The sequence below is a fragment of the Colobus angolensis genome, unplaced genomic scaffold (assembly GCF_000951035.1).
Source record: "Colobus angolensis palliatus isolate OR3802 unplaced genomic scaffold, Cang.pa_1.0 Scaffold255, whole genome shotgun sequence".
In the NCBI taxonomy this organism is placed as follows: Eukaryota; Metazoa; Chordata; class Mammalia; order Primates; family Cercopithecidae; genus Colobus; species Colobus angolensis.
In genome coordinates, this window is record NW_012115766.1 from 1,613,402 (window position 1) to 1,630,472 (window position 17,071).

At 37.5% G+C, this 17,071-nt stretch overlaps 1 protein-coding gene across 1 annotated transcript in view; it reads right to left on the minus strand.

Annotated features, from left to right (window-relative positions):
- The window catches only part of BRCA2 (breast cancer 2, early onset), a 92,697-nt gene that overhangs the window by 72,628 nt on the left and 2,998 nt on the right, over nt 1-17,071 (minus strand). The window contains exons 3-10 of the mRNA XM_011946939.1: nt 16,193-16,441; nt 9,919-10,027; nt 8,956-9,005; nt 8,825-8,865; nt 8,507-8,621; nt 5,629-5,678; nt 4,091-4,202; nt 1,737-2,849 (exon numbers count right to left, since the gene is read on the minus strand). Of these exons, the coding sequence (XP_011802329.1) occupies nt 1,737-2,849; nt 4,091-4,202; nt 5,629-5,678; nt 8,507-8,621; nt 8,825-8,865; nt 8,956-9,005; nt 9,919-10,027; nt 16,193-16,441 (1,839 nt within the window). The remainder of the gene's footprint in view (nt 1-1,736; nt 2,850-4,090; nt 4,203-5,628; nt 5,679-8,506; nt 8,622-8,824; nt 8,866-8,955; nt 9,006-9,918; nt 10,028-16,192; nt 16,442-17,071) is intronic.

Below are 17,071 nucleotides of genomic sequence, written 5' to 3' on the forward strand. Positions count from 1 at the left end.
TAAATTTGAGACTGCCAGTGGCCTTCTTGTCTACCGGGGGTGGGGTGGGGAAAGTGCCGCTGAGAGAGAAGCCAACATTCTGAGGGAACAAGGTGGAAGCAGGGCACAAGACAGCCCTGATTACATCGATTGAGCCCCTGTATTCAGCTGGGTTTAAGGCAGTTCTACTACAGACTGTCCAATTATTTGGATCAATAAATGCTATTTTATTGACTAAGTAAATTTTTTTTTTTTTTTTTTTGCAGAGTCACAAGTATACATATGTAACAAACCTGCACGTTATGCACATGTACCCTAGAACTTAAAGTATAATAAAAAATAAAAAATAAAAAAATAAAAGAAAATTATGTAACAACAACAGCAACAAATCATTATTTTAGAACCGGCCTATATTAAATTTAGCTAGTACTTCCTTATTTAATTTTTTTTTTTTTTTTAGGGACAAGGTCTCATTTTGTGGCCCAGGCTGGAGTGCACTGGTACAATTTTGGTTCACTGCAGCCTCGTCACTTGGGCTCAAGTGATCCTCCCGTCTGAGCATCCTGAGTAGCTACAACATCAGAAGCATGCCACCATGCCTGGGTATTTTAAGTATTTTGTAGAGATGGGGTCTTGCTACATTGCCCAGGGTGTTCTTAAACTCCTGACCACAAGTGATCCTCCTGCTTTAGCCTCCCAAAGTGCTAAGATTACAGGCATTAGCCAGTATATCTAGCCTAATTTTTTTAACATGCTTTAGAGAAAAATACATAGTAAATACCACCACATATTTATAGAGTTGTCCAATTTGTGTATAATAAACACTTTTTAAATTAAAGCAGGAATTAGCTAGCCAAGCTCTGAATGTTTATGAATTAAAAACTGTCTCAAGTTGTTGGCTGGAATGTAAATTAGTTCAACCATTGTGGAAGACAGTGTGGCAATTCCTCAAAGACTCAGAACCAGAAATACCATCTAACTCAGCAATCTCATTACTGGGTATATACCCAAAGGAATAAAAATCATTCTATTACAAAGATACATTCACGTGTATGTTCGCTACAGCACTATTCACAATAGCACAGACATGGAATCAACCCAAATGCCCATCAATGACAGACTGGATAAAGAAAATGTGGAACTATACACCATGGAATACCACGCAGCCATAAAAGAAACAAGATCATGTCCTTTGCAGGGACATGGATGGAGCTGGAAGCCATTATCCTAAGCAAACTAATGCAGGAACAGAAAACCAAACATCACATGTTCTCACTTATAAGTGGGAGCTGAACAATGAGAACACACGGACACAGGGAGAGGAACTACACACCCTACGGTCTGTCTGGAGGTGGGGTGTGTTGGGGGAGGGAGAGCATCAGGAAAAATAGTTAATATATGTTGGGCTTAATGCTTAGGTGAAGGGTTGACAGGCGCAGCAAACCAACATGGCACACGTTTACCTATGTAACAAACCTGCACATCCTGCACATGTACCCTAGAACTTAAAATAAAATAAAGCTGTCTCAAGAGTGGCGGATATATACATACATACTATGCAAACTTATCTACCATGTTTGAGTGATCTGATTCTAAACACTGGTAATTAAAGACCTAAACAGTAATGCATACAGATGATGCCTAAGATTAAATATAAGATATGAAGATTTTAAAAAGCACAAAAAAACACATAAGGAATCATCATCTATAAAACTGTATGTATTATTTACCCAAAAAAAAAAAAAAGAGAGAGGTACCTGAATTAGCATTTGCAAATGTAAGTGGTGCTTCAAAAGCATTTGCTTCAAATTGGGCTGAACAGTTCATTAGTTCTGATTTTTGGTCTTTCGGTATTTTTTTTTCTTGATAAGATGTTTCATCATGTATAGCATAAATAAACTTATTTGTTTTCTTTTTCAAAGTAGATATTAAACCTGCATTCTTCAAAGCTACAGAAGTCTGTGTGGGGGCAGCTGGCCAGCTTCCATTATCAATTGAATTTGGACAAAAGGAGTCATCCTTCCGTGAGCAAACAGTATGTATTTCTAGTCCACTTTCAGAGGCTTCAGTTTCTTTTTTAAAGTTTGGATCAGTCATATGACCTGAAAAACTTGCACTGAAAGTCTCTTTAGGTGATTCTCTTATTCTGAATATAGACTTTTTGATACCCTGAAATGAAGAAGCCATTGGAGAAGTTTCAGATATTGCCTGCTTTACTGGAAGAATGTAGTCTCTATGAGATTCAAGATGCTGCTCTTCATCTCTCTTATTTACAACTGTTTCCTCATTTAATGGCTTCTCTGATTTTGGTAGGCTAGAAATATGTGGCAAAGAATTCTCTGAAGTAAGAAAATCTTTCTTTCTTTCATTCTCTGTGTTTAATAGGTCTTTTTCTGAATTATTTTGGTCACAAGAAATATGCAATACGGGTATTTTCTCCATCTGGGTTCCATTTAGACCTGAAAGGGTTAGTTGAGACCATTCGCAGGCCAAAGATGGTACAACATCCTTGGAGATTCTGTCACTTCCACTCTCAAAGGGCTTCTGATTTGCTACATTTGAATCTAATGGATCAGTATCACTTGATTCCATTTCAGGTACAAATGAGTATTTTTCTTTCACTTGGTTTTTAGATTTTTCACATTCATCAGCGTTTGCTTCATGGAAAATTTTTTTCCTAGTCTTGCTAGTTCTTACTTTTTGTAGATTTCCTGTTCTACATTTAGAAAAACATAATGAAAAACTATCTTCTTCAGAGGTATCTACAACTGTTTCATATACTTCATCTTCTAGGACATTTGGCATTGACTTTCCAGTGTGGTCTTTGCAGCTATTTACTTTAAATGAATTCCCTAATGTTTTTCCAAATCCTGTTAAAGTATAAAACAGAAGCACATTAATAACATTTTATAAGCCATATAATTTACATTATTCTCACAACCTTTCTCATAGAAACAGTATATGTAGAATATACTAAATATTACATGTCAGTATTTAAAGGGTTATTGTGAGTACTTGGCATTTTATTTTTTGGCTAGTCACCCCTTCTCCTGTTCTCCTAGTAAAGCCTGATTCCCCTGATTCCAATGAACCTAAAGCCTTTTATTCACACAACAATCCCTAAAAATCTTTCTTTAGCAGTTCTACACAATTAAAACTCACCTAATCTTACCATATATACAATTAAATATTCTAAGACCTATCAAAACAGATGTTCCAAATCAATTTTGTGGCCGTATAAGGGTAAATCTGATTTGACATATGCATATACATCCATACATGATACCACAGGCAAAAACAGATACCACATCCTACAGTTAAACAAACATACACACATACTAAGAAAAGTGCAATAATCCATGACCTGATTAGGTCAACTATGGTATTATCTAAACCACATTTACTTTCTAATTAGAAAAAAAAGCTCAGATTTTGTTAATTATATATCTTACTGTCTCTGAAAATTTTCAATAGGCTTTGTTTTTGTGTCACAACCACATATTGAACAGTACTATCTTATACGGTATTTAAATACCGTCATGGAAATCAAATTAGTTTCTCTTTTTTTCCATTGAGACAGGGTCTCACTCTGTCACCCAGGTGGGAGTGCAGTGGCACAAACACAGCTCAGTGCAACCTGGACCCCCTGGGCTTAAGCGATCCTCCCACCTCAGCCTCCTGAGTAGCCGGGATCACAGCACATCAAGTTAGTTTCTACTCTCAATACTTTGAGATAAAACACTACTCAGTAGTCAAGAAAGGAAAAGTAATGTATTTTCTCTTTAAGAAAAGAGGAGCAATCCTTCAATGGTGCCAATTAAAAACAGTAGTTCAGGCTGGGCACGGTGGCTTATGCGCATTTGAGACCAGCCTGGCCAACATGGTGAAATGTCAGCTCTACTAAAAATACAAAAAGTAGTTGGGCGTGGTAGTGCATGCTTGTAATCCCAGCTACTTGGGAAGCTGAGGCAGGAGAATCGCCTAAGCACGGGAGGCAGAGGTTGCAGTAAACTGAGATTATGGGTGACAGCGCAAGGCTCCATCTCAAAAAAAACTCCAAAACAACAACAACAACAACAAAAACTATAGTTCAACTAAACAGAGGACTTACCATGACTTGTAGCTTCTCTTTGATTTGTGTTTTCACTGTCTGTCATAGAAGGGATACATCTATCATTTTTCTTCAGACTTTTATCATGGTTAGAAAAATAGCTTTTCACATTCTGCAAAAAGTATAGTTTAAAAATCACTAGTATAAAAACTCTCAACGCAAATATAGTAGTAGTCCCCCCTTATCCATGGTTTCACTTTTGGTGATTTCAGTTACCTGCAATCAACCTAGGTCCAAAAATTTTTAATGGAAAAATTCCAGAAGCAAGCAATTAATAAGTTTTAAATTGTGTGCCATCCTGAGTAGTGTGATGAAATCTTGCACCATTAGGATGTGGAAATCTTAGGAAAGGAAAATGGAAATGGAGAAAAAAAAACTTGCACCATCTTGCTCCATTCCACTTGGGACATGAATCATCCCTTTGTCCAGCGATAGTATTGAGGCTGTATATGGGACCCACCTGTTAGTCACTTAGTAGTCTTGGTTATCAGATCGGCTATTGTGGTACCACAGTGCTTGTGTTCAAGTCACCCTTATTTTACTTAACAATGGCTCCAAAGCACAAGTGTAATGATGCTGGCAATTCAAATATGCCAGAAAGAAGCCATAAAGTGCTTCCTTTAATTGAAACAGTGAAAGTTCTCGACTTAAGGAAAAAAAAATGTACTGCGAAATCTATGGTAAGAACAAATCTATCTGTGAGATTGTGAAGGAGAAAGACATATGAGCTGTTTTTCCTGTCACACCTCAAACTGCAAAAGTTATGGCCACACAGTGCACCATAGAAATAAAAAAGGTCTTACATTTGTGGGTAGAAAACATGAAGAGATTGTTTTGATTGACAGCTACACATTATGCCAGAAAGCATAGAGCCTATATGAAAACTTCAGTAAGGGATCTCCTGAAACAAATGACACCAAGGCATTTACTGCAAGTAAGGGAATGTTACACAGATTCAAGATTAGGTTTGGACTGAAAAAAATAAAAACTTTTATTTTTATATTCATCTGCTGATGAAGCTGCTGCCACACGAGTACCGAACAAAAAGGTATTTTGAGACAGAGAGATAACATTCACATAACTTTTATTATGGTATTTTGTTATAATTTTTCTATTTTATTATTAGTTCTTGTTAATCTCTTACTGTGCCTAATTTATGAATTAAACTTTATCACAGGGTATGTGCTTATGGAAAAAAGATTATATGTACATATACATAAATATTACACATATTTTTAATATACGTATAGGGTTCAGTACTATCTAAGGTTTCAGGCATTCACTGGGGGATACTGGAATATATACCCCATGAATAAGACGGGACTACTGTATATATTGTATATATGCAACTTAAATAGAGAGACAGCAGAGTTTCACAGAAAGGTAAAATCACATATAGGATCAGGTTTAGAGACTTTCTCAAAGGCTTAGATAAATTACAGATTAGGAAATTAAAAATGTAAGATAAATAATTTAACAAGGCATTCCAAAATTGTTAGCAGTGTCAACAGTCTAATCAATTTGTCATATTTACTTACAGCAGTAGTATCATGAGGAATTAGAGTTTCAGATGCTTCCTCATTTCTGACTGCAAGATAAAAATTTATGTGTATTGTATATTATCACTAGAATGCAAAAACTCATTTTTTGTCAGACATAAAAAAGCACATCTACTATTTGATTACGTGACACATTTGAAACAAAATGAATTGATTCAAGTACTCAAGTACAGTAACTAGAAAGGTCAATCAACACAGTGAATAAACTCTACTTCCTTCCTTTGTACTACTCACAAGGTGGTAAGATATGGCTTAGTGATCATTACTTTATGGTAATACTGTCCACAATGAGTTGGAAAATCAGATGATGCTGTGAGGTTATGACTTAAAAGCTAAAGCTTGGAGACTTTAGCATTCATTTCTGTACTACAGCCTAAAGGCATACTGTATGTTAAACACGTCTTTTCAAAATGATTTTATCCATATTATTTCATCTAAGCAACAGAATAGGGTTAATTTACTCCCAGCTAAAGAGGAATCAACATAGAATGTTATTTTGACAGAATAAACAAAATATAATACTGGTTTGGGAATAAATTAAGCTCGGGCTTTGAGTACAACCTAGTTATATATACATACATACATACACACACACACACACACACACACACACACACTCTTTATGACTGCACACACACGGGCACACAATGGTTAAGTAAAAACATTTTACAAAACAAACTTTACTGTGTGTAGGACTTCTGGGTAAAATACAGGACACTTCATTAAATTTGAATTTCAGATAAACAACAAATAATTTTTTAGTGTTAAGTATGTCTCAAAATTATTCGCTGTTAATCTGAAGTCTAAATTTAACTAGGTATACCGTATTTTTTATTTTCTAAACCCTAACTACATGATGTACTCAGAATTTTCATTACATTTAAAAAGAGCAGATATGACTCACAAAATAAGTTTCACAACTATTAATAGGTCATAATCTGCAAATTGAGAAACAATGATCTGGCCCAGTATCTTCTTAGAAAAAAAAATGTGGCTGAGACGGGCGGATCACTTGAGGTCACGAGTTCAAGACCACACTGGCCAACCCGGTGAAACCCCCTCTCCACTAAAAATACAAAACTTAGTTGGGTGTGGTGGTGGGTGCCTGTAATCCCAGCTACTCATGAGTCTGAGGCACGAAAATTGCTTGAACCCGGAAGGCAGAGGTTGCAGTGAGCCGAGATGGCACCACTGAACTCCAGCTTGAGCAACAGAGTGAGACTCCGCCTCACAACAAAAAAAAGGAAAAAGAATGCTAATGAATACTTACTTTTTTTCCCATTATTATTCAATCTTTCATCCTTTGCCTATAAATTGTGATGCGTTTGTTTAGATGAACTTCCAAATACTTGTTTGTACTATAATCATATTTATTTACAGATATTTATTTAAACTTATATGTTTATTATCGCATAAAAATAAAAAAGAATGGTCACAGGTGGGTGTGGTGGCTGCTTGAACTCAGGAATTTGAGACAAGTGTGGGCAACATGGCAGGACCCACCTTTACAAAAAATACAAAAATTAGCCAGGACTGGTAGTACACTGGTGGCATGGTACCTGTAGTCCCAGTTACTTGGAAGGCTAAGAGGTAGAAAGATTAATTGAGCCTGGGAAGTTGAGGCTGCAGTGAACTGCGACTATGCCACTGCACTGCAGCCTGGGCAACACAGAAGAACCTTGTCTCAATTAAAAAAAAAAAAGTCACAACTTTTCAAATACTAAGTCATGATTAGCCAAATCTCAGCTACTCCGAGATTTGTAAGTAGTTTTATAACAGGAAGTTTTGTTTTTTTTGGGGGGGGGCTGGAGTCTCGCTCTGTTGCACAGGCTGGAGTGCAGTGGCGTGATCTCAGACCACTACAAGCTCTGCCTCCCGGGTTCACACCATCCTCCTGCCTCAGCCTCCTGAGTAGATGGGACTACAGGTGTCTGCCACCACACCCAGCTAATTTTTTCTATTTTTAGTAGAGAGGGGGTTTCACCCTGTTAGCCAGGATGGTCTCGATCTCCTGACCTCGTGATCCTCCCGTCTCAGCCTCCCTGTCACCCAGGCTGGAGTGCAGTGGCACAATCTCGGCTCACCGCAACCTCTGTCTCCCGGGTTCAAGTGATTCTCACGCCTCAGCCCCCAAGTAGCTGGGATTATGGGTGTGTTCTACCACGTCTGGCTAATTTTTATATTTTTAGTAGAGACAGGGTTTCACCACGTTGTACAGGCTGGTCTCAAACTCCTGGCCTCAGGTGATCTGCCCTTCTCAGCCTCCCAAAGTGTTCATATCACAGGCGTGAGCCACTGCAACCAGCCTACAATAGGAAATATTTCTAGATCCTAGTAACAGAAACTATGGTGAGACTGCAAATAGTTTACAGTTTAATGAATGGATAAATTAAATATTGCAGTTTATCACATAGTTGTATAATTTACACTTGTGGAATTTAAGACTTCAACTCAGTACTAGTGGCAATACAGACCTTAGAACACATTTAAGTAGAGAAAACAAAAGCTTATTTAATGCTGCTTTAATGCCCTAATTACCACAATCATCTGTAAAAAAAATTCAGTCACACCAAATACTGCCTCTTAAATGCTTGTATGGGCCAGTAAAGGAATATTTGTAAGCTAGTCTACACTAATCACATCGTACTAAAACACAATGCTTGACCCCAGTGGACAGACTACCACTTAATGTGTTTATATTTATCCCAATCTACACTTAATAGAATAAAATTATTGTCAACTGCTAACACACTTATCAAAGACATTATCTAATATTTTCTTTTAAACAGAAGTATTAGAGATGACAATTATCAACCTTATCTGCTCTTTCTTGTAAATATACATTTGCTATTATTACCTATGAGCACAGTAGAACTAAGGGTGGGTGGTGTAGCTAAAGAACTTGACCAAGACATATCAGGATCCACCTCAGCTCCCAGACTTTCAGAAATATGTTTTGGAGTCTGACGACCCTGGGAGGAAATAAAAGAGTTTATTTTTTTACAGAAATGCCCTGATCATTAAGGATATTATTTTTTCATTCACTTTTTATTTCACTTATCATTTACTGAATGCCTATATGAGGAAGAATGCTAGGTACAGATTTGTAAATCTCAGGGGAAAGGTCAAATTCTCAATTACTAAGTCATAAAAATAAACCAGGTAGAATATTTACCTTCACAAACTTTGGTGTATGAAACAAACTCCCACATACCACTGGGGGTAAAAAAGGGGAAAATTGTTAAGTTTTAATTTTATTAACATTTCTAGTATTCTAAGAATAAAAAGCATTGTTTTTAATCATACCTGACTTATCTCTTTGTGGTGTTACACGCGTACACTGTAGAACAACAGGACTAAAATAAAACAAAGCAAATTCCTTAGGTTATTTTTAAAAAAACTGTCAAAAACTAGTCTATCTTATTTTTAAAAGAAGATTCTCATTCATATAAATTGTTGGAACAGTACCTTTAGATATTTTATATTACTTTTTAAAACGTAAATCTCTCATGAAGCATTAAGTAATCACCAAGTGATGTTTAAAATGCCAACATATATATACTCACAAATTTCAGCTGCTGGAAACTGTATATTTTAAACTCAAAACTTTGGTAAAGTAGGCCGGGCACAGTGGCTCACGCCTGTAATCCCAGCACTTTCAGAGGCCAAGGTGGGTGGATCATGAGGTCAGGAGATCGAGATCATCCTGGCTAACATGGTGAAACCCCATCTCTACTAAAAACACAAAAATTAGCCAGGCGAGGTGGCGGGCGCCTGTGGTCCCAGCTACTCGGGAGGCTGAGGCAGGAGAATGACGTGAACCCGGGAGGCGGAGCTTGCAGTGAGCACAGACTGCGCCACTGCACTCCAGCCTGGGTGACAGAGACAGACTCTGTCTGAAAAAAAAAAAAAAAAATTGTAAAGTAAATCATATTCTCTCCAAAGATGAAAAGTGCACAATTTATTTTAAATTGATAATTCAAGGACTGACTTACTGCTTTTCACAACTGTTATTTTTGTTACTTAAAAAAATCACAGAATATACAGAAAACTAGCCAATTCAACATCACAAGAACAACAACTTGCATGTTTCTAACATAAAAAGTATTCTATTAAAGGACTCAACGTAAAAGATTATTTTAAAATATAAGATCTTCCACCAGGCTCTTAGCCAAAATATTAGCATAAAAATCAGATTCATCTTCATAAAACAAATATATGTAGGGAAATGTTACATTTAAATATTTTAATATAATCGTTTCATCATACCTTTCACTAAGACAGGAATTTAGAAGTGGACAGGTCACATCACCTGGTTGATGCATTTCAGCTTTCACTCTGCGAAGACTATTATGTCTACTACTGGCAACATTCCTTCCTGAAACAGTACAATAATTCAGTGAGAATGTATATACTCTGGATTATAAATTTTCATTCTTTGGAAGTGTTTAAAAACAAAAAGTCTCATCTATACTGGGAAGTAGAATGTACAGGGAGTTGTCAGAAGAGGTTTTTCTGTTTGCTGATTAACCCCCAAAAAGAATGTCCCAAGCACAGTGGTTTATAATCCCAGGGCTGGCCGGGCGCAGTGGCTCACACCTGTAATCCCAGCACTTTGGGAGGCTGAGATGGGTGGATCATGTGGTCAGGAGATCGAGACCATCCCGGGTAACACGGTGAAACCCTGTCTCCACTAAAAATACAAAAAAATTAGCCAGGCATGATGCCTGGAGTCCCAGCTACTTGGGAGGCTGAGGCAGGAGAATGGCATGAACCCGGGAGGCGGAGCTTGCAGTGAGCCAAGATAGCGCCACTGCACTCCAGCCTGGATGACAGAGGAAGACTCTGTCTCAAAATAATAATAATAATCATCATCATCATCATCATCATCCCAGGGCTTTCGGAGGCTGAGGTGGGAGGATTGCTTGAGGCAGGAGTTCAACACTGAGCACAGGAGCTTGAGCTATGGTGCATGCCACTGTACTCCAGCCCGGGAAAAAAGCAACATCTCATCTCTTTAAACAAAAAAAGAAAGAAAGAGAAAAAAGGAATAAGGGAAAAGACATTTACTGAAAGCCTACCAATGTACCAGATCTGACCACATCACTTCTGCTAAAAACCTTTCAAGATCTTACTTTTCAAGATTAAGTCAAACTCCATAGTATCAAGGCCTTTCACAATTTACTTATTTTCTTCATTTTTAATTTTTGTAGGTACATAAGAAATACATATATTTATGTGACAATTTACTTCCTAATTTTTATGATGCCATTCTTTTACAGTCTTTCTATCCATACCCAACCATGTGCATATCCTGAAAGAATGTTTTCTTTAATCTCTAGGACTTTGTACAAGCTGTTTCCCCTTCTTTGTTTCTCTTGACCTAGAACAACTCTTTCAGGCTTCCATTTAGAAACTACCTCCTCCAGAAAGCTTTAGTGATCCCTAAGGTAAGATTAACTGTTTGCCCCTCCTACGTGTTCCCTGAAGCGTTTATCATACACTGTTCTTTTCCCCCCATTAGGCTGTGAGCAATCTGAGGCAGAGATTTTGTCATTTATCACTGTATCCCTAGCAACTAAAAAATGTCTGGTATATTAGTCACTCCTGAAATATTGACTGGAAGAATAAATTGGATATAATTAGACAAAAGTGAGCTGCAGACAGTAATACATAATTTCTATTCTTATTGAACACATCTATTTTCTAAGAAAATAATGTTCAGAGTTTCTAAAGCTATAGGTGAAATCCAATTTACAGTTTTTCAATATTTCTATTTTCTGTATTAAAGTACATTATATTTGACTCTCCGGGGCATTAAGTACTCATACGCTTCCAATAGTTGAAGGTAACTACAAATTTGGCACCTGAGGCACTTATTATTACTCTTAGAAAATAGTTGCTTTGTTTGGTCCTATAATCTCTAACTTAGCTTTTGAGAAAAATAAGCTCTATCAATGTTACTAAAATAAAGTGAAGACCAAATATAAAACTATTTGTAGCAGCATAAATGTCTCATTATATTCTCATTTTTCAAGTTAACATGGACTAGACATAATCATTAATAAAGCAAATGTATGTGTAATTTAAAAACCCCACTTTAACAAAATATCCCACGTCCTTCTCTAATGAGATTTTTAAAGATACTAAAAAGTAGCTAATTCTTGAAAGAAAATTGACTTTAAAAAATAAAACAAACAATGAGATACCACTACACACTTATTAGAATGGCTAGAATTCAAAACAGTGACACACCAAATGCTGGTGAGGATGTGAGCAACAAGAACTCTCATTTACTGCTGGTGGGAATATAAAATGGAACAGCTACTTTGGAAGACAGCTTGTAGTTTCTCATAAAACTAAACATACTCTTACTATATGATCCCACAATCGTGCTCTTTGGTGTGAACCAAAATGAGGTGAAAATATGTTCACACAAAAACCTGTTTGTGAATATTTATACCAGCATTATTCATAATTGCCAAAATTTGGAAGCAGCCAAGATGTCCTTCAATAGATGAATGGATAAACAAGCTGTGGTACATCAATACGATGGAGTATTATTCAGCATGAAATCATTAAAAGACATGGAAGAACTTAAACACATATTGCTGTTGGGAACAGGCCCCCAAATCTGGCCATAAACTGGCCCCAAAACTGGCCATAAACAAAATCTCTGCAGCACTGTGACATGTTCCTGATGGCCATGACACCTATCCTGGAAGGTTGTGCATTTACTGGAATCAGGGCAAGGAACACCTGGCCCACCCAGGGCGGAAAACCGCTAAAGGCATTCTTAAACCACGAACAATAGCATGAAAGACCTGTGCCTTAACGACATGCTCCTGCTGCAGATAACTAGCCAGACTCATCCCTTTACTTCGGCCCATCCCTTTATTTTCCCTAAGGAATACTTTTAGTTAATCTATAATCTACAGAAACAATGCTTATCACTGGCTTGCTGTCAATAAATGTGTAGGCAAATCTGTGTTCAGGTTCTCAGCTCTGAAGGCTGCTGAGACCCCTGATTTCCCACTCCACACTGCTATATTTCTGTGTGTGTGTCTTTAATTCCTCTAGCGCCGCTGAGTTAGGGTCTCTACAATGGAGCCGGTCTCAGCATATTGCTAAGTGAAAGAAGCCAGTCTGAAAATGCTATATTCTGTATGATTCCAACTACATGACATTCTGGAAAAGGCAAAACTACACAGACAGTAAAAAGATCAGTGGCTGCCAGGGGCTCAGGAGGAAGGATGGGTGAGCAAGTGGAACTCAAGAGATTTTTAGGGCAGCAAAACTATTCAGTATAATGCCATAATGGTAGATATATGACATTATACATTTGTCAAAATCCGTAGAACCATACAAAGGGTGAACTCTAATGTAAACTAAGGAGTTCAGTTAATAATAACACATCCATTTCAGTTCAACAATGAAAAGAAACCCTGCTATTAAAAAAAAAAAAGTTAAAAAAATGAACTAGGTGAAAAAAAAAGTTAATTACCAAATAAACATTTCACAAATAACCTGAAGATCTCATTAATAAGCTGAAGAATGGTAAGAGAAATGCATATGATTTAATGCAAAACGAAGGGCTGCTGAGAGGCAGAAACAGCATAATTCCTCATAGAACTTCAGGAATAATTTTTTAAAAAATAATACATTACATGCCAGAACTGAACAAAGCCGGTTGAAAAGCACAGTTTAAGTCCATTACTCTTACTTTTCAATACTGAATCTAAAGTTAATTTAAAAGCAAAAGGTCTCAAGAGACTAGTCAGATTTACGTATTACAGCCTTCAAAGAGTTAACTCCTTTGCAGTGAGTTGAGAGTGGCCTTATTAATTCCTTACTACCTTCCTTGGTTATAGATCAATTCTAGCAGGTTATGATTAAAAAATTAGCCATTTGACCTTAGGTATATCTTTCAAGATTCAGCAAAAACTGCTTCATGGAGCTTTTTCCGACCAACTAGAGAGATGGCTGCTCACTTTTCATGCACTTAGTACATGCTCTTATATCACACTAGTATATTTATTTTTATGGAGGCAACCAAGATGTGCTTACAAGACTGAGTACTTAGATGTGTTTACAAGACATGCTTACAAGACTGAGTACTCAGAGGTCAAAGGACATCTTACTCACAATTTGTATCCTTAATGCCGAGCAGGTTGCCAGGCACAAGTAAGCAGTAAGTATTCGCTGAATGGATGACTCCCTTATCCATTTCTATGACTGTTACTACTGTGATCTAACTATGCTTTGCCCTGTCATTTGTTCCTTTTTTTGAATCCTCCATATCTAGACTACTGTAGAGTCCTATAGTTTTGTTTTTTTTTTTTTTTAAAACGGAGTCTCGCTCTGTCGCCCAGGCTGGAGTGATCTCGGCTCACTGCAAGCTCCGCCTCCTGGGTTCACGTCATTCTCCTGCCTCAGCCTCCCGAGTAGCTGGGACTACAGGTGCCCACCACCACACCCGGCTAATTTTTTTTTTTTTTTTTTTTTAAGACGGAGTCTCGCTCTGTCGCCCAGGCTGAGTGCAGTGGCGCAGTCTCGGCTCACTGCAAGCTCCGCCTCCTGGGTTCACGTCATTCTCCTGCCTCAGCCTCCCGAGTAGCTGGGACTACAGGTGCCCACCACCACACCCGGCTAATTTTTTGTATTTTTAGTAGAGACGGGTTTCATCCTGTTAGCCAGGATGGTCTTGATCTCCTGACCTCGTGATCCGCCCGCCTCGGCCTCCCAAAGTGCTGGGATTACAGGCGTGAGCCACCACGCCCAGCCGAGTCCCATAGTTTTATCTCCCACATTTACGTTCACTGTTATTACTGTAATTCAGACACTTGTCTCTATCACCTAGACCTTACACATCCCCTAACTGATTTCCTACCTCCAGCCTTTCTTTTCTATAGGGATCATTCAGGTAGTTTAAAATGTTGACTCATGGGCATCATTTCCAGAAATCACAAATCAAGAGATTCAGAGTGGGGTCTGGAATCTGCCCTTTCAATGAGCACTCTAGAAGATTCTAATGGCACAGGCATGACATTTTGAAAAATGTTATCTCCAAAGACTGCTGTTTTATCATTAGGCTTTCTAAAGCAAATAATACTAATACGCTGCAAATGTTTACTGAATCCTATGTATACCATTTGGTATCCAATAACATACATGAAAATATTTGCCCATTACCTATATGCTCTTTGTATATGCACTCCCTATTGCCATGAATTTCTTTCAAAGCATTGCTTATGTATGTCTCCTTCACTAGAAGCTCAATGAGAGCAGACAGGAAGTATTTCTCAGAAGCAGAAATAAGCCAAAATCGGAAAGATGAGCACGCAAATTAGCTAGACAAAAAATAGGGAAGAAGAAAGTAAATTGTGGATAGAGGTAATAATATGAATAAAGAGCCAGAGAGCATGGTGGTTTTGAAAACGAAAAGAAATTCAGTAGGAATGAATGGTAAATGAAGATAGGTGAGGGGATGAATATGGCAAGCTCAGCCAAGAGTGTAAATCAGGGGCCTGATCACAAAGGAACTTGAAAGTCATATCAAGTTTAGATTTTGCTATAAGGACAAAGGGAGGTGATCAAAGGTTTGACACAATAAGTAGCATGATCAAATTTGCATGTGATTTCTCTGCTCAACAACCAACCAAATAAATTCAATTTCTTTAGCTTGGCATTCAATGCCTGTCTTTAGTCTGCCTTTTTGCCTTGTCTGTTGGTCCCTTTCAGACACAAAACCACCTAAGCCAACCTAAATTACTGCTATTTCCTGAACAAACTACATATTCTTCCTCATGTTGTTCCCTCTGCCTAGAACATTATCACTCTACCACATCTTCAAATTTCTTAATCTCACCTATCCTTCAAGGTTCAGCTCAAAGGAATAATTGCCTAACTCTGCCCAATACTATTTGCTTTTTCTTCTCAACTATCATTATACTTTTTTATATTTTTCTCTTGGTACATACTACATTCAACCTTACACTATACTTTATCTGTGTACTCTTTATTCTCCTTACTACAGATTAATACTCTGAAGGAAAGGGAAAGCTCATTACTTATGTCAAGTAGGTAATAATCATTTGAATGACTGAATGTATACTCTTATCACATAATTGCTTAGAAACATGCAGCACCTATGCCAGGGAAACTCCTCCCAAATCATGATACTTACAGTATATTGGTAAAATAATCTCTGTCCTCTCTGATAGCCTGAAGAAATATAGTTTAATTAACAGCAAAACAAGTCCTAGGTTTTTTTGACATAAGACAGACATAATTCAGCAAATCTCAGTTGGCAAACTTATCAAAGGAGGGATGAAAAAGAACATTTACTAACTACCTACATTATTTAATTTAATCCAAACCTATGAGACATTATTTTCATCGTCTCCATTTTTCGAGTGAGGAAAGTGAGGCCAGAGAGATTGATTTGCCCAGCATGATACAATTAATGAATGAGCTAAGATTTTAACACAGGTTTGCCTGAATTACTCTAGTTCTCCCCAGTCTACCATATTGCATTACTCACCTAAGTCTAATCTGAATGTATCTAATTCTTTTACAGGAGATTGGTACAGTGGCAGAGTCAGTCCTTGCTCTTTGAATATTATTGGAGTTGAAGCCAGCTGATTATAAGAGGGTTTCCTTTGTGGAGTTTTAAATAGGTTTGGTTCATAATTGTTGTTTTTATGTTCAGAGTCTTCTGCAGGTTCAGAATTATAGGGTGCAGCTTCTGAAGAAAGTTCTTCAAACCAATTAAGACTTATTGGTCCTAAATCTATTAAAAAAAAAAAATCCCACCTTAGTTTTAACCAGTGACAGACAAATTTATGACCCAGAACAGTTAAAGATCGTAATAAGGAAAAAAATGCTTAAGATCTTGACTATGGACTACTTTTGTCAAGGCATATTAATTAAACAAGATCATTAATCCATTCTCTTGCAAATCTATGGAAAGGTGTAACAAGAGTTCATCAAAGTGACAAGATGGCATTTAACTACATTATTAAAAGCTGTATATATTAGCTTTTATTTTCATTTAATTAAATTTTATTTATTTTCTTATTATTCACGGTTCGGAATCAAAAACTATTCACATTAAGAATACATTCCACAGATAAAATACAGCCGGGTGCGGTGGCTCACACCTGTAATCCCAACACTTTGGGAGGCCAAGGCGGGCATATCACGAGGTCAGGAGATCGAGACCAACCTTGCTAACACGTTGAAACTCCGTCTTTACTAAAAATACAAAAAAAATTAGCCTAGCATGGTGGCGGGCGCCTGTAGTCCCAGCTACTAGGGAGGCTGAGGCAGGAGAATGGCATGAACCCAGGAGACAGAGATTGTAGTGAGCCGAGATGGGCAAATCACAAGGTCAGGAGATCGAGACCATCCTGGCTAACAC